This window comes from Grus americana, chromosome 2 (genome assembly GCF_028858705.1).
Source record: "Grus americana isolate bGruAme1 chromosome 2, bGruAme1.mat, whole genome shotgun sequence".
Classification (NCBI taxonomy): domain Eukaryota; kingdom Metazoa; phylum Chordata; class Aves; order Gruiformes; family Gruidae; genus Grus; species Grus americana.
In genome coordinates, this window is record NC_072853.1 from 115044832 (window position 1) to 115067942 (window position 23111).

The following is a 23111-nucleotide window of genomic DNA, read 5'->3' on the forward strand; positions in this document are numbered from 1 at the left end:
GCACCTCCAGCACGTACCCAGCACCCACTCGCTAACTCGTGAGACCTTCTTAATCCTTCTAGGAATTGTGACAACCACAGGAAAAGTGGAATTCAGACCTAAAGAGGCCTACAGAGAGGTTTCCTGACATGGTTCTCTGACAAATAGTCCCTGTCTATGCTCATTAGAAAAGCCAAACAAGAAACAGGGTGGCAGCAGCTGTATTTAAATACAGTTAAAGGTAGCTCAGTTCTGCTCCCAGGGCAAACAGGGCTTTCAGTTTAAACCTAGACCTTCAGGAGGACTGAAACCAAGACCAAAGGCAACCCGAGTGGCGCTCTCACCTCCGGAAACGAATTAGCATATTCATATTTTCCACTTGAAAACTGACTAATTTACACATTTCCTAACAAAGTGGTGCTTTCTGAGGGGCTTTTTTAACCTCTACTATCTGCTGCCAGCTAAAATATTTGGGGACAAAGCCCACTGTGTAGAGCGTGCCTCTGGAATTGAAGGGAGCTCTCTGTATTCCTGTTTATGATGGACATATAAACGAAAAAGAAGCAGATCAGGATACTGTCACTGGCAGAACCAGCTGTTCTGTATGTGACATTTTTCAACTAAGGGAACCTAAAAATATCATAGAGCGCATACAGATAAGACAGGGAAACAGATAACTGAGCAGTGTCATTCTAACACTTGCCAGATCATCTTCAGTCACCAAGGCTCCATGTTTTCCCATTGAAATCAGTTGCTGCTTCACCATTTACTTCAAGAACAAATCTGGATCTTACACAAATATTTGCATAGGGACCTCTTCACTGTAGATAGGATGCACGGTGCTTTCCAGAGGAAGCTGAGGATATGCCCTAAGTGCTGAAATATTGTTCCAGACCTTCAACAAAACCATGAAGTTTTCAAAGACATTGATTTACATGTGCTTCTATCTTCTTTCCCCATCAGATTTCTTAGACCAATTCTACATTGACAGGTTTGAGCAAGAGAGTCCAAAAAATGAGTTCAAAGTCAAGCACCCTATTTGAGTTGCAGTTCAAAGATTGCTGCTGTTTGTAATGTCATCTTTGGCAGCATGAGGAAGTACTTCTCTGAGAATGAAGGGATTTATTATGTATTTAGTGATTTAACATTATAATCACAGCTACTAGGAAGAAGGTTAAAGTCCATTTTCTCGCCTCTCCTTCTGCAATCCTTAAAGCATTGTAGGGGCACCAGCAGATGACAGTGATGCTGGTACTACTGTAATAGCTAGGAACCAAGGTTTTATTTTTCTGCATAAAAGCAACCAAAATCAAACCAAAAATATCTCCAAAGTGGGTCTTCAGCTGCCATAAACTAGCACATCTCTAGTGAAATTAGCAAAGCTCTTTGGATATATGCCTCTGCATTCTTCAATGCCATCAGACACAACACCTAAACCTAGCATTGAAAAGGGCTTCAGAGCTTTCTCTGTTCTTGAGAAATCAGGAGGTAACTGAAGCCACTTCATGGAGCTTTAAGAGTCCTAATTAGCAGATGGAAGTTCACAGTCACACAGCTAGAGGTCCAAGTGCTAAACCAAGAACACCCCAACACAGCCACCACTGTTCATGACTCCCTAGAGAAACCATCAGCTTGAAAAGCAACCATGCAGTCATATTTTGAAATCAGGTCTCCAAGCTCTGCTGCTAACGAGTGCCCTGTAATGAGTCCCACCTAATCTTAACCAGTACGTTTTGCAGAACAGAAGGTCCCGAGCTTAACAGAGTGAGTTACTAGCAATCGTAGGTGAGTGGGGGGCAGACTCATATGTAACTCCTGCGTACACAGTGTCCAAGCCTGGAGCTGAATAAGGCAAGTCGGAATAAAAGACTGCCTTCTGGACAGAATCCATGGACAAGGAAGACAGAACAGAGCAAGAGACTCAAGACCCTTTTTCTGGCGGCAGCAGCAGCTATTGAGAGCCATAAGCAAATGATCAACACATCCTTAAGAAACACAGTTTCTTGCAGGTTGAGCTTGTCAGCCTTCATGGGTGAGCACTGCTTGGGAATATGAGACAACTGTTCAAAGGCAGGCCCCATGTGAGGAAACCAATGGACAACCTTGCAGCCCAGCAGCAGCCCAGGAACTGAGGAGGTCTGCTCCTGAATTAAATACACACTCAGCAAGAGTGCATGTATGCACCAGCGGTGTGCAGAGGCATCTGACAGCCCAGCAGCAGCCAGGGAGCAAAAGCACCTGTGTGCTTGTGGGGACAGGGAGGCACAGGGTGGTGGGGAGGCAGCGCTTGCGCCCAGCAGCACTCCTGGGACACAGGCAGCCCTCTAGCATTCGAGAGGGGAAGCGCCATCTGAGATATACCTGAAGGGATGTGAAGCTGCTCCAGTCTGATTAATTTATGATGACGACGAAACTCAGAAGCAGGTCCATTTCTGGGAGGTCCCTGCTGCAGGGAAAGGTGGTGCATTCCTTCCCAGGGAAGGCAGGACCCTGATGGCTGCATGTCTGGTGCACGCAGCTGTTTTGCTGGAGCGAGCTCCTACAAGGAGAAATCTGGAGTAAACCTCTCCCTGACATTGTGGCATTACAGAAGAAAAAAAGGTCAAAATGGTCAGTTGTCAACTTTCGAGGTTTTCCCCAGAGAGTTTCAAATACCTCTAAGGGTACCTTTGCCCAGGAAACAGCTTATTCAGAAACCTTTCCTGAAAGTTTATTAATAATAAACCACTAAAAGATTCTTTTCTAAGCTGGGATTAAATCTAAATTAATATCTAATAGTTCATGTATAAAAGACAATGTTTATTTCGTAGATCCCTTGTTCGAGACACCCAGATATTTTGCCACAGATGACTTACTGCCCAGCGAGGCAATTTATCACGCTCCCTTAAATCTGAGAAAACACTACAGGTCCACTGACTTGATTCTCTTACAAATTGCTGCACAGAATCACTAAGCCATGAATATGTATATGTCAAGTAAAAACATTCCAGTAATGCTATTGCATTAGTATTTTAGCTCATTCTTAAAGAGTAAAAGCAAAAGGAATCTGTACATGGCCTAAGGATCATTGCCTCATACTACTATGCTTACAAAGCAACCAGGCTGTTCTGACCGAGAAAGCACGTCTTGGAGAAATACGTAAGGGAAAGAAGGAAACCCTTCCACTCCACTCTAGATGCAAATTCAGTACCTTGTCGGGCTCTTACAGCAACACATGACTTGTGTTGCAACAGATACCTGGCTTCAGCTTCACAAAAACCTGCCCTTTGCACGCTGTCCGAAAGACATCCCTATTCCTTGAAAATACACACCCCGTGCCCAAACCTCCATAGGGCAACCATCGTGTAGGACACAACTGTACCAGGCACATGGCAAAAAAGCCCTTACCAGAATTGCTTAAGCAGAAAATATACTACATTAGGGCAATCTGAAAAGAGCCTCAGCTTAACCACCCCTTTGCAGCCTTTGGGTTTCCAGTCCCCTCAAACCAAGCAGGCTGAGATGGGGTGAAAATTAAGAGAGTCCCTTTCCCCACCCCCTGGAAAAGTCAGGTATTGCAAGAGGTAATGAATATTGGTTTGTCCACTGAGTCACAGTGAGTAAACAAACCAGCTGGCACTGGGAAGATGGGGAGGAAGGTACTGGAGTTGCCACAGGTGAAGTCCTACCAAGGAGATGTTCAACCCAATGTGAGCACCTGAGACTCTAAATCACCACAGCCCTTCTCGTTTAACAAGCAGGGTATGTGCCTGCTGCAGAGGGCAACTCTCCAGGCAGCTTCAGCCAGAACCATGCTCTCCTCACTACCTGTGTAACAGAGGTCTGGTAGCGATGCTGTGCCTTGTAACTAATTCCTGTGTGATACAGCTGTTGGTGTACCATGGGCAGGAGAGGGAGGCATCTTCTCAAGAAGTATTTGATCTCTCCAGGATGAAGCATCTTATTTAAGAGTTAATTAAGATGACTGTGCACATCTAATCGTTCTTCTTACGCATATAGGCATGCATAAAAACAGACAAGAAAAACCATGAAACATGATGCCAAACCTCAGTTTGCAACCAGTTTGTGTGTATGCATGTGCTAAAAGCCTCCATAAAATGACTGGGAATGGAAAATCTTCTACAGTCTTTAATTAGAGCAGAACATGTTTCAGTTTTCATCTTGTGATCAAGAATTCTGCAGAAAATCTATCTCCTCTTTAGGCAAAGAAATCTTTAAACTCAGAAGGAGAAAGCACGCGTTTGTTACACTCACACACACTGCCAACAGAGAGGGCTATACTGAAAAACAGCCTAAGGTTTAGTTATTACATATCTAGAATAAGTCTTGTAGTTTTGCCAAATTTCCAAAAAGAAGAGGAGAATGGAGCTTGATGTATAATATGCAGACACTGCCTTGTACTAACAGCAGGAGAGATCCTGAACTACAACGCTGCTGAAGAATTATCTATGAACTTCAGGTGGCATCCGAATCAGCATGTTCCTAAACTCTGTATTAGACAGAAATTCAAGGACTCCTAATGCTAAAGCATGGCACAGACTTGAAAATAAAAGGGTTTGTTTTGTGTGGCTGTTCTATTTGGAAGGCTTACAAGACAGCTGTCATCTACTTTGATTAAGTTCCTTCACAAAACAGGCTTCCTGGAGTGACGCCTTGAAAGAAATACATATTCATGCACGTCTCTTAGACTGCTTGGAGTCCTACAGAAGTTTTGGATATGCTTTACAAAATATGCCATCGCTGCTCACACAAAATAACACTCAAAGAGTAACTTAAACTTCAGTTGGACCCATTTGTTTTCAGTTATTAACCTACTCTTTCTAGTTTTCTTCCTTCTGCTGTTTCCTAGCCTTCTTGCTGCCTTACCTCCCCCTTTCCCTTAAGGGCTGAAAATTTAATAACTCTAACATGTGAAGCTGAAGAAAAAAAAAAAACCCACAACAAAAACCCAGTTCTGAACACAGAGAGGGATGCAGCTTAACATGGTAACATTCCTCTTTGTCTTGGCCAAAAACTGATGGGCGAATAAATGCTTTAGTGCCAGTAATGGATCTTATCTTATTGCTGGTAGACAGTATTTTACATACTGAGAATCTGAAAAAGATGCTAGACATTGACTCTAAATAAGCTACGCAAACTCTACAGCCTATAAACTTTTACTTTTCTGCAGTGCGAAGTTCTTCTTTAAGTACAGGTACTTTTTCTTCTACTCAGGAGGCAGTATCCTATCATTTCATGGCAAGTCAGGCTTAATGTATAAATTAGTAAATACAATCCGATCCATGGAACTTGAATTTGCTGCCATTACAAATGCTGTTAGAAATGTTTTCCAACTGTGCCTTCTCTGGCTATTTTATCCTTATTAACCATGTCAGTGACAGAAATGCTGTACATCAACCAGGGAAAAAAAAAGTCTTCTGCATGTTGCATCTAAGGGTAAGGTTACTGAAAACAGACAATCCAATTAAGTACCATTCAAGCTATAACAAAACTTTTCTAGTATAGCAGCTAAAGTAATTAGCATCTCAGTAACTGCTTGTATCTTACAATGCCTCATTAATGCTACTTCTACATTCCCACTGGAAAATGTTTGTTCAATGTAACAAGCAGTTCAATTTAAGGAAGCAAATGGATCTTTTGCTAAGATTAAGTCACTGTATTTATGGAGAACAGGTGTGGAAACTCTTGGGAGATTTTGAAGGTACCGGCAAGAAAGCAAAAAGAAAGTGCTACAATAATTTTGACAATGGGAGGAAACAGGAGAAGGATATGGAAAAAAAAAGTACTACTTACAAGCCTCGGAGACGAAGCCAGATTTTCTCTATTTGCTCTGGCTGTAGGTATTTCAGAGAGTTGCTCTCAAATTCTTCGATTTCCTTAGTCGGTGACTCCATAGCTGCAGGTTACCGCTTTGGTTAAAGCTCGGCGAGGACGGATGCTGCCCCCCACACACGCACGCGCTCCACCTTTATCACTGCCCGGGAGCGACCAACATTTTTGGCAGCCTCTTCTCCCCCCTCCCTGCGATCGGGGCCGCGTGGGCAGCCCGCAAGCGCTCAGGTGTACACGGGGGGCAGCTGCACCAGCACGCCACCATCCTCGGGCTGACCCAGGGGATTAGAGGCTCATCCCCAGATTGCAAACCCGCACAGTTTCTTTCTTTTTTTCCTTTTTTCTTTCTTTCTTTTTTTTTTTTTTTTTTTTTTAACAAAAAGCCAAGCGTACAATCAGTAATACCAGCTGAGGGATCTTTATCAAGGGAGGAGGGGAGGAAAATCCCTTGCTGACAACTGAGCTGTCTGCACAGGCAGCTGGGGAGCTGGGCGGCTGCACGGGTCCCAGGGCTGCACGCTGCCTACGAGGCTGCTGCCCGCCACCGCCACACGAGTGGCAACCCACGGTCCCTCCAGGCTCCCCCCACCCCAGAATTATATTTTTTTCCCCACTTACCAGCCGTGCTGTCGACAGGCTCAAAACCTGACAACTGAGGAAAAAGTCGTCTGTCAGCATAGCCCAGGCACGGCTTCTCCCTCTGCCTCCCTCTCTCCCGCACACACACAAATACAAGCGCGCGAGAGAGAACAGGCTATTGAAGAAAGGCTGGCTCTGATTAAAAACCCAACCAAGCCAAACCATTTGAAAAAAAAAAAAAAAAAAAAAGAAGGGTAAATTACAGAAAGTGAGCGACTCACTCCTGGCAAACAGCCATCTGCTTCATTGCAGTCAGCCTGCTTTCCTGAGAGCACGACACGCAGCACAGACTGTAAGGCTTCAACTTGGGCAAAACCCTCTTTAAAAATAAATAAATCGGTAAAGCACTGTTGCCTAAAGCCCCCCAAAACATGGCAGGGGAAGTCTGTACACTGAAGAGAGATCAAGCCCAATGCATTAGTCACGGATATATCGGTGCCTTTCAACAAGAACCACAAACAATACGTTAAAGGAGAATACATTATTCATAACGCATGAAGCTTGAAACAGGACCTATGGATCAAACTCAAGAGGTTTGCACAAGGGAGGTTAAAACCCTGGTTCTGCAATAGGACACCTGCTTCCAGGTCTCCAGGGGGGCCCCTGTACTGACCCCAGGCACAGCAGGGACCGAGATGCGGGGCATCCCTCTCTACACCTGCAGGGTTCCTGCTCTGGGCAGGAGGAAGGACAGGGATTTCCTTCGTTGCATCGACCCAATCCATCACCTCTCAAACTCTGCCAAGATCCCTGACATGTGTCTCTTTAGTTACGGTTATTGATGTCGTGCCGAAGACAGTAGAGCAGAGGGAAAATAACTGTCAAAACGTTGTCCTAACCTTAACATATTTTGTCACGTATTGCAAAAGTTGCCTCTTGAGAAGCAGAGCCTGCAACAGAGGAGTTCGCCACGTGAGGGAAGACAGGCTCTGGTGAAAACATGCTTGCTGGTGACAACTTCCAACTCCAGTTGTGCAAGTTCACACACCAGCTCTCTGAGTAGCTTGCGGAAATTTGAAGAATGCATTAGTTAGCCTAATCAAGCAAGCCCCTGTTTAAAGGGTTTAAATCAGTTCTTAGTCACGTAACTTGACTACTTCAAAATGTAGCAAGGCAAAGCAAAAACAAACCATCTTGCCTGCACAGAGATTCTCCTACCTCATGGGAAAAAAAATAAAATTGCAGATTTATGTATCTATACAAAATCAGTGGGGTTTCTGCTTTGGGATCTGTTGAACGCAAGAGGGCTTACAACTGGGCTCAGGCTCTGAAACTGTGCTGCTGAGTTCGTGCAACAATTTGCCGATTCACTCCTTTGTTTCTGCATATTCAAGAGTGCTTTTCATACACAGGAAAACTAGAAACCTTGCATCCATTAATGCAAAAGGCAGTTTTCACCGGGGGTAGAAAGGGGAAAGAGGTAAAAAAGTTTTGAGGTGAAACCACAAATCTTTAAACTTTTCTTCCAAAGTAGAAAAAGTGCCAGGGTTCATTTTTATTCCAGTGAGATTAGACACAGCTCCATAAAAAGTTATATCGTATTGACAGAAAGAGAACAGCCTATACTGAATTAAAGCTTACATTATTAGAGTTTTACCAACTTTGTGGCAGTTTCGACCTTGTCAATAAGACAACCCAGTCTTACTGATTCATCAGTGAGACCCAGAAGCTCAGCCACACGTTTCATAGGTGACAGGTAATCATTTCCCTACTCCTTATCTCAGTGTCTCTGCCTGAGACCCAGCACAACATTACCACCTACCTACAGGAAGGATGGCAAGTTCTACTGATGAGGAGGAGACTCTAAAGGCAAGGCATTATTGTCCTTCATTATTTCTGCATCATTTTGCCAATGTGCATACAATATGCATTTGATACTAGATTTTTCCAAATGCAACCCAACCCATTTAAGAAAACCCATTGTAGCTTTTAATAATTCACACAAATCAACACAGAGATGCTGAGATTTCTGTTTTACTGGTGGAGGCCAAAGCTCCCTCACCCTTAGCTCCTATGGGTTTATAGATATTTAAAAAAAAACCCTCACAAGAAAACCAGAGGCAGGTATTCAACGCTGTGGACACGTGGCCTACCAGTTACATAAAGCAGCCAGCAGAACAAAAATTCCCATTTACACTTCAGTTTTTCCTGTATACCTCCTTCAATTCTATTGCTGGATGCAGAGAATTGCATTTTTTCCCCATTCAGCTTTAGCCAGGAGCATTTTCCATGAAGTTTCATTTATTACCAGGAATCATCATTGGAACAGAGATGTATTACCAACATGCCACAACCCATACGCTCTTCAAATAACATTTTCCCTTGCAACGATAAATATCTCAGCTCCAGCTCATGAGTAAAATATAAGTCAACAACAATCTGATGCTGGTGTAAACTGTATGTCTGTACCTTACTGGTATGTTATCTATTTAACCAGTGACTCATCTTTTGCTCAGCAATAATTGGCCAGTCCAGATTAGCAGAACCCAGGTACTTTTCAGCTTCACCATGTTATTATTTACTATGCAAATTATACCTTTATAATACCAGATTGTGCCAGAAACAATGCATACATAATGACAGAAGAGAAAAAGTTATGAAGGAAAGCAAGAAAAAAAACCCAAACATTTTCAGGTGCTATCTAAAAGCAAATAGAGAGGGATGAGACTAAGAATTAAAGGAAAGTTACTATAGACTGCAGAAATATCAGAAAAACTATGGACTAGTGTGATAGTTATGAAGCAGTCACACAGAGAAGAGAGATTAGGTAGGCAAAGATAGCAAGGTGGAAAGAATTAAAAAAAAAAAAAAAAAGAGAATTATGAGATTCTGTGCCAGGCTAGGGTACCTCCACGGAATTGAAGAATTAAACTAATATTGAGTGGATCCTGTTAAAAAGGTGATACAGGAGAACTTAGATATCCTCCTGGACTTGAATGGTGCATGGCCTTTTGTTTCATTGTATTTTGACCTCCAAGAGTCTTTGGGATCACAAGCTACCAAATACAAGGACTGTGCATCCTGACAGCTAATTGTAGAAACCAGTAAAATGGGGAAGTTGAGACAGGGGCCAAATCAGGAGAATGCAGACAAAAATGCCATTGCACTCAACTGTTGAGGAAACTGAGGGCTGGACCAATATGATGTCCCAGCAATGGTATTTACAGGAAGTATGGGCAGAGATAGGGCTTGCAGCATTTGCAGGAAACAAGGTGATATGCAAAACACGAACTGGGAGAGAAAGAGCATTGGCAAGAGCAATACCAGTGTTGGAGCCCATGGAAGCAAATGGAAAGTCTAAAGGCAGCCACAGAGGAATCAGGAACATGTTGGAGGATGCTGCTCCTGCCAAAGGCAAACATTTTTACAGTTATGACACTTAGCTGAAGGAAGTTGAGACAAAGGCACCAGTTTATCTGCTCAGTGCAGGCAGAGATGGCACTGGTGAGATAGTTATGACACAAGGTGGCTTCCTGCCCCATTTGATTTAGTGTTGTGACATAGTTTGGAGCTGGGGTAGGAGAGAGCTCCCTAGTGAGATCACCCCACTGTGGTGACAAAATAAAAGAAGCTAATAGGAAGAGTCTCTCCCCTTTAGTTCCTATTACCTCGCCATTTGGCTTTGCTTTGTATAGATGACGACTAGAAGTCATATGGGACTTCTCAAAAATTAATTTTCCTTCAACAAAAATTTTACAGTGCAAACTCTTTTTTTCCTCCCATGATAACACAAACTCCAATAACTAATTAAAGGCAACAAGGAAATCCCAGCAGCTGAAGCAGCATGAGGATCCTACCTGCTACATGGGTCTGTTACACCACAGAGACGTAGCATCTCAAGCAGTCTAGTTGCATGTGCCCTGGAGAAGGTCACCTCACCCTTGCAATGACATTCAACCACGTGCCTTCAATGCTAGGTCTGATTTTGTGATAGGTACCAGCAAGATAGCAAACACCATGACAGTGGCTGTAAAATGTTATGAACTTGTATCATAAGTATCTGCCATGAATACCTATCATCTTGCTCGCCTTGTCCTTAAACTGATGGCTCACCTCACGGTGAGCAAGAGTAGCTTCCAAAAGGATGAAGCTTATAGGCTGAGCAAACAGCACTGTGTCAGCTCTTGCACTCGTGTTGCTGCACAGAGGCAACAAGGCGCAGGCGCACAGCCAGTCCAGCTCCCAAAGGCAGGAGTGGCACCATCTGGTTCACTCCATTTAAAGTGCCTGACTATCACGACCGTCATTTGACAGATGCAGCAGTAAGCCACCTCCTGATGGATTAGCCATGTCTTCAAAGCAGAGGAGAGCTGAGGTGACCAAAGCCCACCTGCCAGTCAGAGACATCCGTTGTCCAGCCTCTGGCAGGTGAAGGCCGTGCTGGGAGCACAGACAAGGCTGTGCACACAGCACTGCATGCCCCCACAGCTGGAGCAGCACTGCACAAACTTTAACTCACTGTGCTGCACCCAAGCACCTCCCCAAGCTGTTCCTCAAGAGATGCAAGAGGGATCCAGGACACCACTGCTGCCTTCAAACAAGGTCTAGCCCAAGGAAGAGACTGGATTTCCCTCTGCTGCTCTGTTACCTGGTACAAGGTCCTGAGCTCTGGAAGCATCTTTCTTACCTCCTCCACTCGCCTGTGGGAGAGGAGCCGGGACACCTGCCCCAGACAGCTTTTACACACTCCCTTTCTAGGGCACTAGGTCAGCTCTGTCAGTGACAGCAAAGGATGAAGAGCAACGCCTCCCAGGCAGGCTGAACATGCCCTACACTGGCCACCTCCTTTATCACAGCACATAGATTTGGTCAAATGGGGGCTTCGCCTTCTTTAATTCCCCTTCCTCAGCCCAGCCCCATACTTGCATTCATGCTAAAAGCCTCTTGATTGAGCCCTGTGCAGGAAGAATCTTAATTAAAGGTACTTCTCCTTCCTTCCTAAGTGCACTGTTCTGCAGCACTGCTGATGCAGGAGGATGCTGCCAACACGCTGCAGAGAGGTGTTAAAAGGCAGCTGAGGCAGGTAGCGCCCACAGCGCGCCTCCATGAGGGCAGGCATCTCTGCAAAACAGACAAAATACCGGGGCATGCAGGAGTAGGTCTGCCTTTCTCAGGGTGGTGGTACAAGTATTTTCATACACGAGTCCAAGGCAGAACGGTCAGAGCCACCTCTGACATACCACGCAGCTATAAGCCAGGTTCTGTCCTCGAATTAAACTCCCCAACAACCTTCCCTACAGGCACATAGAGTTCCTTTCTTTTGTTTAAGCAAAGACTAGAAAGAGTGCAAAAGTTCAGACTCCTCCTTGCAGACTTCACCAGAGCTAAGTGGGTATAGCAATAACATTTAAAAGGCCCACTGAAACGCATCCAAAAATGCTTCCAAGGCAGCAGCCTGTCTGATGGAAACAGCACTTCAGTGAGCACAAGCAAACCGGAGTGATTATTTCAAATAGCAAGATTTCTGAAGTCTTTGCTGGACTGCAGCAAAAACAGCTAAGCTACCCCAAAGCCAGAGGGGTGGCATGGGGCACTGGAAGCGTGCTGAAACGTTGCCTATTGCTATTCCTACATATTGCCTGTGTGAACACGCATTTTCTCCCATCAATTAATCTGATTTGACAGAATAAAAGCTTCAAGCATTATAACAAGTTCTATAATTAGTAGGACCACAATGTATTCGTATGTCTGTCCATGCATAAATAATCCAGAATATATTTTATTCTCTTACCACTAATGCCTCCAACCAAAATTGCTGCAGATTATTTGTCTTTCCTTTCATTATTTCACATCTGAGTCTGGATCTCTGAACTTGAGTTATGGCAAATACTGTGATGTGTCTGCCAGTACCATATTCCAAAATATTATGCTAATGCTATATTCAAACAGTTTGTAAGACACTAACATTTCTGCTAATTCTGCTAATGCCAAAATAATCTGGGCAGATTTTGCTCAGTCTTTATCCTAGCAGGAAAAAAGTTTCTTGCTTGTTTTCAGTTTGTTTGTTTATTTGGGAGGGGCTTAGGAGGAGGGAGAGGGGATCAGCTGTATCACTGAATTGCATTTATCCTATTTATTGTTCACGTTGAAATACAAGAGAGTGAGAGGGAAATATTTAGACATTGCAGCTGGTTTGTATGCATTTTTGAAAAAAAAATTTTAAAAATCAGAATTACAGCAGTCTGTCCTGAGCAAAACGTAACTTCAGAGGGTTGAACTCTGAGAAGGGTAACCACTGTGCTAAGTCTATGAAGAGTTAATAAAAAAAATCATGAGACTCAAAGTGAATAAATCAGACAATTCATCTAATAGCATAATTAACTCTATCACACTTCACTACAAAATAGATGGTAGTGAACAGAATTACTTGTATCTGATTCAGCTTTTGGCTGCTGGAAAAGCATTAATATTCACCTAAATACTAAGCATTTTTGATAGCAAGAAACTGTCATCAAAGCATAGATGCCTCTGTCCCATTTAGTCAAGAATATTAGAAGGTCCGAAGCCTAGTGAATCTGCTCTGAAGAGTCATAATTCAAGCATTTATTATTCCAGTGTGAACAAGCAATGTATCTGTTAGCATCTGGAGTCACACTGGTAGGAAGTACGTTGGTTTCAGATTTTTGTTGCAATTCCACTTTCTACTTTTAATAAAATAGATCAAGTACTTCTCAAACTGTAGTTTGCAAGTGAAATTTAATCTCTCTTTTTCTGCCTACGATTAGATTTTAGGGCTTAATGATAACTCACATCATAGCTGCGGAACCATTAATACCACCGTGAGGGTTGGAAGACAAAGCTGCAAGGGTTAAAGCTAGCCAAGGGGTAGCAATCTAAGGGACCACTAATTGCCTTTAATTGCAAGCAATCACCCAGTTCCCTCAGGGCTAGGGAATTGTGATTTCTGCTGCATCCAGTAATTATAGATAGTTTTAGCTTCTCTCTCCAGAAGGAGCACAGATGCAGCTGACCCAGCAAATGCTACACTTTTTAAAAGCTTCAAAAACAGTGAAATTTTATATAGATAAAGATATTAAGACTACTGCTGCATTCCCTGCATCCTAATATTGTGTTCAGTCACAGATTGCCACCAGGACTAGGCATAACATGGAAAATTTCAAACAGGAGTTTTAGGGGAAGGCAAATTGTAGCTTTTCATCTAAGAAAATAAAAGACATTTACAAAAGCGACAATAAAGTCATCAGCACAAAAAAATGCAACTGATTAGGTTGGTGGAAAAGGTGCAGCTCATTTAAACTTTTCGTGAGTTAAGTAAATCAAACTGACAGATCTGGTGACTGATAAAAACTTTCTGTCAAATGCTATCAACTCATATTGCCACTAAGACAAGTGCATACCTCTTTTGCGGTCTGTCCTTTTTGACCCAGAGCTGCTCAGTTTCTGTGAAGGCAGATTTAAGAAAACTTGCAGAAACCTTCTTCAACTTGGGAGGCTTACCAAAATGAGAACACTTCCATGCTGATGACACTTGAAGTTATTACTTAAACCATGGCATTGCAGTAGCTCCATAAAAATCCCTATTGCGCTCACGCAGAGCACTGCGACTTCAACAAAAGCACTGTCACTCTTGAAGGGCATTTTTAAAAGTCTGTTTTTCTTTAATGACCTCCACAGCACTAAAAAGCCTTAAAACCTATATTACTATACATGGCAGTTTAGGAAGGAGGCATGAGAGAGGACTGATGGTTAAGGGAAGAGGAGCTTTATAAAATGCTTTGCAAAAAAAGAATGAGGAGAGCTTGAAAATTCAGCTATGAAAAGTCTTGGCAAAAGCAGGTAAGATGTGGGTAGTCCAAGCAATTCATTACTTAAACATCCAAATAGAGGATTAAACAAGAACTGGCTTTCCAGTCTTTTCCTTTTTCACCAGCAAACATCCAGTGAGGTCAAAGCAGACCATTTTGAGGACCTGAAGCCTCATACAACTTCCTTTGCAGAGAGTTTCCTGCTCCAGGTCATCCTTCGCATCTTCAGATGCAAAGGGACTGAATAAATACTGAAGCTTATTCAAAACAAGAACAAAGTTGTCTCAAAGGGTTTCTTATCACTATGTATATGTTTGAGAGGTGGAAGTGGGAGGTTTTTCGCTTGTCTCTCTCACACACAAAGTACATTTTATTACACAGGCCAATGCTGCCCCCTGTACCATGAAAGTGCTACATTTGATCCTATATTCAATATATACAAATTACAAAGAATGAAGACAGAAATTATTGTGCATCATATTTTATCCCTTCTGGAGTTAGGAAATAAATCTATGACTATCATGGAATATCTGCGTGTATACCATTGAATTTTATTGACTTAAAGGAGTATAAAAGTCATTTATAAACCAGACCTCCACTTCCCCCCCCCCCCCCTTTTTTTTTTTAATTAAAATCTACCCAGCTGCTGTACAGAGGGAAGATTCCCAGTTGCTTTTTAGGACTACCACTAGCTTTTTGATGCCAGGCAGCCCAAGTGCTATTCCTTCCCTTCTCTTCATCTGCCATCTCCTGGGGGAGATAGGTAGCCACCTCTGATTGCTCCACTTGCCTTTACCAGCAGAGATAGCAAAGTCAGGGCTATTTAACTAACCAGCTCTGGCAGACTGCAGTCCAAGTGACAAACGTTAGCTTTGAGACCTTACATAGATCCCTTTCCACCCCAAATCCCCCAATTAAATTAGTATTTCCCGTATTTTTTCCATAGATAACATGCATTGGACATGGGTGTAAGCAGAAAGTGGAAGCAAAATACAAAACCATACTGCTCTGAAACGAGGGAGCCCATCATCATCAGAGAAATGTCTGCCTGGTAGCAGGGATCTACAATGTACAGGGACCTTTTGCTGAAGTGATTCATAAAGTAGAAGTTCATTAGTCTGATCTCAGCAGTGTGCCAGGCATCAGAGCTCAGAGGAAAGAATAATTAAAGGGAAGCGGAATAAAAACCAACATCTATTTATCACATTAGATCATGGCTGATTAACCTGGTCTCTTTCTTCCAGAATCCATTCCCTGTGATCATGCCAATGTGGTAGATCTAATGTATCTGGAGTTTACGTAGGCCTCAGTTTCAAAGTTTTCAAAAAAACCAGGCACTGGAGGAGACAACTGCAATGTAAGCTAGGACATGTCTAAAAGCAAGACAAGTTAGTCTTCACCGGACTCTCCACTGCCACAGCTGGCCTGTCTCCTCTGCCTGTCCCTGCTCATGCAAACCCTAAGGGATCAGCTGCTTCAAGAGAGCAAAAAGAAGGCTGAAAAGGATTGCAATTGTTCTCTGTAGTTATCAGAGGTAAACACTAGGGAAAAAAAAACCCAACACAAAAAAAACAACAAACCTTTAAAGGAACAATCTTGCTGCAAGAACAAATGGAAATAAACTGGCCCTGAATACAACTTGGAAGCTGGAAGATTTCTAAGCACCAGAGCACTGAGCCTCTGGAAAAGCCTCCCAACTGGTGCAGCACGAATGAAAAATCCCACCTCGCTTACTTGAAGATGAAGGTTCCCCAGCTTATACAGGGGTTATATGCAACACAGCAGGTTAGACCTAGTGACCTAAGCTGAGTCCTGTGTCCTGCACATGTTCCTGCTTCTGCACAGAAAGGTCTTGGACTGACACCCACAGGGGAGGACAACCAGCTTAGGGCAACCCACTCTCCAGAGAAGAAGGGCGGGGGGGGGGACGTAACAGGGGTTTCCTCTGGGAGAAGGAGAGCCAAGAAATTAGTATATTGTTATTCAGTACAAATGGCTCTCTACTTCACAGGAGAGGCTGCTCCAAAAGTTTAAAATGTGTTCCTCAAAGACCACTCTTTTCTCAGCTCCAGTGGCTGAGCTCCCTTGAACAGCTTTAAGGGCTTTGGGGCTTCTTCCCTTCTCATAAGTTGTCTTCTACTAGAAAGAGAAAAGGCCTGCCCTCAAAACCTGAAGTACCTTTTCCTTGTGACAAAAACAAGAGTTTTGTGAGCCTGCAGGTAGGTTTAGGCATTTCACTGCATTGACATGCTCCCCATCCTCTGTAGCTGCAATTAGTCTTTCTGCCACAATTGATTCTTACAATGCTTAAAGCCAGTAATGTTTATTAGAAACACAAAAATTACAGAAAAATGTCATAGCAAGAAAAGGTATACATATGGCTGTAGCTGTGCAGATTCCAGAAACTTCCCAAATAAAAAGGTTCGCCACACCAGGGAAACAGTATTGCAGAACGGTTTGTCACAAGGAAGATTCAAGGTGGTTCCCTTCCTTTGGCAGGTAACTGGCATCCACACCTCAGGATGCACAGGGCAGAAGGTACAAAGGCAGCTCATGCCCTCCCTCCTACTGCTGCAAAACTAAATCCTTCTTGTCTGCTGGAAGAGCAGAGGATGGCGGCTCCTTTGACCAGAAGGTTTCACAGGCAGTGCCCATTCAGGTAGAAGTGCTAAGGGATTCCATCGTCACTGTGGACATGTATTTAGAGAGATTGCACAGGTGTTGGTACTGCTGTTCCCTCTTTTCATTAGCATGTTCTACAGAAAAGCATCTTAAAACAGACCAACTAGGATAGATATTGCAAAGAACATGAATACTTATGAAACCCTGAGCACTGCAAATTACAATCACAGGAAAGAAAAACAACTTTCTTGTTAGCAAGAGATTTACAGTCTCCCTTTAGCCTTTCGTTTACCACCGCCTCAATACTGCGGTCTGCATTCTGAAAACAAGCCCACTGACTTGAAGATCGAATCCTTACACCGCTACACTTTCAATGGACATTTTAAAGCGTGCAGCATTTTAGCTAAACATTATAGTGTTCCTCCTGCACCTACAAGGACTGTTTTTCAAAGGGACCTTCCAAAGCACTTCTAGATCATCGCAAGGAGTTTACAAGCTACACTTCCTCCTTAGCGTTGACTGCTGCCTTGCAGCATTTCACTGGTAACACCAAAAGTTATCAATAGCTAAAAATGTGCTAAATGATACTTCAAATGCTGCACTGGAAGAACGAGTGATATTCTTAAAATCCTCATTTAAGCTAATTCCTGCAATTCTCATTTAAATTAGATCCATTGATCAGACTTCAGCATCTTGTTCACGCTCTCATCTAACTTGTTTCCCCATTTCTACTACACATGACTGCAACCTTGGCCACCAGTGGATGGATTTACAAATAAATTGAAGCACTGAAGACAGACAACAGTGCAGAAGGTCAGTAAAATAATTGCCATGACGGTTCCCACATATGGCATTTGACTGGTGCCTAGGAAGAATGAGGGAGCAACCCATCCCCAAAGGAATCACCATCACTCATCTCCCTCTCATGGCTTGCTGGTAAAGTTTTGATTTGGCAAAGGGTACTGCCCAGACTCCTTCCTTATGGGCCTGGGCTCAACCATTTTTGCTGACTTTCAGTGTCTGTGTTACTCTTCACGTGCATGTCCAAAGCAGTAGAAAGTATGTAGAAACCTCTCAGCCAAATCCTATGCAAGAACCTACAGAATAGCAACTATGAACGTCCTCTCCAGATGTCTCAGCTTCAGATTCATCACACTGGTCCATCACATGAAAATCAGCGTACTTTCACATACTGATGAAGGGTTATGTTTGCGATGTAGCAGGAAGGGGCGAACTTACATAGAGGGGGAAAAAATGGCAGGCCATGTTCTGAAGGGCTCTCAAGTACAATTACTGCATCTCTGATAGGAAATTATTTTGGAACTTTCCAAAAGTGACTTGTGAAATTACTTATCTAGGTCACACCTGAGAGAAATTTAAACAGTGTATTTTACATGCCACAGCATAAAAAAAACCATTACCCTGGAGAGGACTTTTAATAATAAAAAAGACTACAATTAAATCACTTTGGAATCAGAAAGCTATTATGCTATTGTCCTTTAGGAACAGATCCGTCTTTGCCAGAGCAGTGGGTTGTATGCCATTCCTTCAGATAAATATAATACAGTATCATAAATTCATCAAATTGTATTTTAATAGGACCTGTGCCGACTAAAGAAGAATCCACTAGATTCATTCATGCCTTAATGGGCTTCCTTCTCACCTGCTACCTTGATTTTTAAAAGATATCCTCAGCAGCAATCAGTTCACTCATCAGTAAATATTTGATTTATATGTATGAAGCAGCTGCCACCGTAATAACTTGGTCCTGAGCACTTCCTAAAAGAATTATTATTGCTTTTGGATTCCCATGGGTTTAAATGTTTATCCAGTCTCAAATTATCATTTTTCTATATGTCAGCTGTGACCATCTGCACAGAAGCTAAAATTATATCTGTGTGCACGCATATGTGTATGCAAGTACAAGTGTGAGACCAGACACAAGTGTGTTAAGGTAAAAAAAGGCAAGCAGTAAAAGTTTAAAAAGAGGCAGTATGGAGAGTGCACATACAGCCTTAAGCAACTCTGTTACATGCCAACAATTTAAGAAAACTTGTAGCTATGTGATTACATCCATTTTCATACTGCACCATACAAAGCCTGCACTGCACGCTGAGGTCTTTCCCTATGGACTCTTAAGGAGTTTTTCAGCTCCTTTCATGTTATACTGCTGGGCTTAGTAACCAGAGGAGATAAGGTCTATAGAAGTACAACACCTAGAAACACAGTCTTACAGTAACGATGTGGTTTAATTTCCACACATTCACTCAGACATATGTGATACGGGTATCAGTAAGGAGGGAAGGTGGAAATGGCATTTCTTTTTCAGGCGGCATCCCATTTTCATTATTGTTCCCTCTACCATAAGGCAATTCTGTCTCCAGCGCTGGTATGACGCAGTATTATTCTCTTGTATTTTTGTTCAAATGGTCTTTGTGTTGTTATTTTTTAGCTAAATGTGTGTTCTGAACAGGGTATTGAGAGCATATTACACATGGACTCTGCAAATGCTGTATTTTAATGATAAGTGACAAATATGCTGCCATAAGGCAACTGCCACCCCTGAGTATATAAGCGTGATTTGGGGCCTGTTGTGCTGGTAAAACAGTGCTTAGGTTTGGCTGTCTGTAATGCATCTACTGTAAAACCACAAAATATTAATAAACTTCTTCGTGGATCTTGGCAGAAACCGGATTCAGCATAGTTTCATGCTGCATGAAATCTCAGTCTATATGTAAGTGTTGAACAAATTTCATGCAGTATTTAAAACCTTAATTCACAATTAAATTGCCCTAATCCAATCAAAGCCAAATATTCGAATGTATTGCAAACCCAATGAAGTGGCTCAGACAGGTGATGTCAGTTGTCACTCGTTTCAAAGCAGTACCTTTTCCAGTGGCTCTTTCATGGCATTGATTTATAGCTATCCAAAGACTCCTAGAAGTCATTTCTTGTCTATATGTTTGGAAATTCCCTCTTTTCACCAGCTCTGACTTCATTCTAGCAGCTCCACACTCCATTATAACATGTCCTGAAATGGATGCGGCAAAAGAGTCTGAGCAATTCCAACCCGTGCGACCTGACAAATTGTGACTCATGCTTTTAATCAGAGACAAGAAACAACATTTTGCTGCAACATTTCATCTTGCAAGGGTGCTAAGAAGAACAGAGTAGGGGGAAGGCTTTTTCTGCTGTCAATTGGAAATAGGTTACATAAGCTCGCAGAGAACGGATTGTGTACAAATAATTATTAGAATTGATGGTATCTGCTGTTCTGATTTATTCTGAGATTAGTGTCTGAATAAATTGCAGAGATCAAAAGTTATGGATTCAAAGAGAGGAAGGAAAGGTGGGAAGGAAAGAAGGGAACCACAAAGCACTTTGTGCACCTAAAATAATAAGTGGTAGGACATGCCACACCTCACACCACAAAACCCTCCCAGTTTCTGCAGAAACACTGGACAATTAATACTTTTTTAGTTTGTTTGCAAATATTCCAGTGACTAGTTCAAGAAATTTAACGTATGACATTTCAGTTAAATCTCAAACAATAAAATTTGCAGTAATTTCTCAGTATATATTTGATTGCACTTTCACATGCCAGTGTAAGATTGCTACCAAAGTGTGTGTTTGTAGTAGGATTGGGCTCGTTATTTCCTCATGTTGGGCCAAAAAAAAATAGGTGTTTGTGGGTTAACGGGCTCGAAATTGTAAGAAGGAGCCCAGTTTTATAAGCTGTGAAGTCCCTCTGATTCTTATTACACAATTATGGTAATACAAAAGAAGTCAACAAAATTATTTAACTTAATCTTTGGTTTACCCTTTGCATTTTTTTGCATATTAGTTGTGATCCTACTTTTCAGCTACGATTGATCATCTTAGGACACAGACAGCTCTCGGAGGGATTCCATTCTTCTTATTTGTATTGGAGAGCAATAAACACAACCCCATTTAAACATGAACTCAAAAGGTTATTGACTTTCATCTAACTGAAGAACTTCAGCATGTGGCCAGGAAAAGCCACAGCTGCTTGCTCAAATCAGAGCTCCCACTCCTCTGCTGGGTCAATTCCACCACCACTACGACAGAAAACTTTACTTACAACGTGAGGATTCAGCTGACTCACATAACTAACAGCCTCAGCAGCTGGCTTGCAACAGGGAAAATCTTTGCCAGTACTCTTGCCTCAAAAAAAGAGGGAACGGGGAAGCCTCCAACAATGCTCCAAAGGTTCAGAAGCAATACCTTGCAGAGGTTCTGCTCCTTGGGAAAGAGGGCAGAAATGTCCTCCCTCTCCCTAGGACAACACTCCAGAGCCAAGTTTTGAAGACAAAACCATCCAGACCTCCCATACTAGTATACTGGGCTGCCTTATATACATTAGATATTTAAATTTCACCCTTGAAGTACTTTAAGTCTATTGTTGGTTTGTTTGGTTTTTTTTAATGGGCACACTGGTGGCAGGTGTGAAAATTCAGTGGCAGCAAAGCAAAATCTCTAATACTGTGACCAACAAGGCATGCAGGACATTTTACTTGCTGCTCTGGTTGCAATATAACCTAAGACTCCTACAAGCCACATCTTAGTTCATGAAAGTCTTGTTTATAGCACCAAAGGTGAGTTCTCCTGGTACAGTATTTTTAATGCATTCCAAACTAGAGCTGAGAAACTGCAGTGCACAAGTCAACTTTTCAAATAAACCAGAGAAGGAGAAGCGCAGTTTTAACCCTCCTTAGGTCTCTCTCTCAATTCTCTCTTACGGAATGATAAAGTCATAGAATAGTTGGGGTTGGCAGGGACCTTTAAAGGTCATCTAGTCCAAACCCCCTGCAATGAGCAGGGACATCTTCAAGTAGATCAGGCTGCTCAGAGCCCCGTCCAACCTGACCTTGAATGTTTCCAGCGATGGGGCATCTACCACCTCTCTAGGCAACCTGTTCCAGTGTTTCACCACCCTCACTGTAAAACAATTATTGCTTATATCTAGTCTACATCTACCCTCTTTTAGTTTAAACCCATTACCTCTTGTCCTATTGCAACAGTCCTGCTAAGCCCCCTTTGGGTACTGGAAGGCTGCTTATCTCCCCAGAGCCTTCTCTTCTGCAGACTGAACAACCCCAACTCTCTCAGCCTTTCCTCATAGGAGAGGTGCTCCAGCCTGAAAAATCTGAAAATAATACCTAGGAGCTCCAAGGGAAGCCTGCCTGCATGTATCTGTAAACAAGTTTCCAGCTCCCTGAAGTCTATTTGAAGTAGAATATGCAAAACTGTTTACTGTTGACTGCAGTGAGGTGGTGGTTTCATACAAAGGCACACAGCAGCAGCTACCAACTTTATGAAAAAGCCTTTCTCTGGAAACACTTATTCATTGAGCACCCCGGAATTTAGCCTTCAAGCTTAAACCTAGGTCAGTGTCTACTGTGTGCGTTTCATTTCCAAACGCCAGTAGCTGACACAGTTGGCTCAGTTCACAGAAAGGTTCCTCCTGATGTCAGACAACTAAGCACACACTTGAGATCCATACACTGTTCAAACAGACAAGTCTGCTCAGAAACTGTCTAAACTTTTTACCCCAAAGGTACTTGATTCAGAGTGGCACTCAGCAGCAGCAATGCTGGGTAAAACTGGTGTAAATACTGATCATGTTTTAACCTCAAGAGTTGTCTATTTGAGCCCAATGTTGCCAGATGTGGGGTGTCTCCTTAGAAGCACAAAACATTTATCTTACAAAAAGGAATGAATCCCCATCGTGGCAGGAAGACCAGACTCTGGGATTCAGTTGGAAGAAGTCACACGCCTGCATCTGTAGCAGGATGCCTAGCTTGTTCTGTTCTCTTGGTTCTGGCTTCTCTCGAGTATTTTCTCCCTAGCAATATAATATGGAGCCCTTAAGCATTAAATTATAAAACATCACTTTTCCCAGGAACTTAAAAAGGCACAGAAAAAACTATTAAAGAATTCTTATTCTGAACCAAATAAAATAGGAATATTTAAAAAAAAAATCACCCATGTCACCATAGTACTAAAATAATACTTAAGGCTTCCTGACTCTAATAATCTTCCTATCCAGGAAGATTTCACTTGTGAATCACTGATGTGTGCAGACTGCCAGCAGAATCATATCTACACCCAAAGTATATGACATAAAATGAGGTAACATAATAAAACCTCAAGTGCCTGTGGTGCATCTGCAATACAAATGCATGCTTTAAACAAGGGTTATTAAAAATAACCCACCAACAAGCAGGAACAACAGAAAAGTGATGCATGTTA

At 42.5% G+C, this 23111-nt stretch overlaps 1 protein-coding gene across 13 annotated transcripts in view; it reads right to left on the reverse strand.

The window, feature by feature from the left end:
* Positions 1-23111, reverse strand: part of PDE1C (phosphodiesterase 1C) — a 392346-nt gene that overhangs the window by 254833 nt on the left and 114402 nt on the right. For 3 of the 13 annotated variants that reach the window (XM_054818612.1, XM_054818619.1, XM_054818617.1), the window contains exons 1-2: positions 6430-6591; positions 5773-5875 (exon numbers count right to left, since the gene is read on the reverse strand). The exons of 2 other annotated variants lie outside the window; for them this stretch is intronic. In XM_054818612.1, coding sequence (XP_054674587.1) covers positions 5773-5873 — 101 coding nt within the window. In that variant the 5' untranslated portion in view covers positions 5874-5875; positions 6430-6591. Of the gene's footprint in view, positions 1-5772; positions 6275-6429; positions 6592-23111 lie in introns of those variants that run through there. 8 more of the 13 variants (XM_054818613.1, XM_054818611.1, XM_054818620.1 and 5 more) reach the window with 6 other exon arrangements.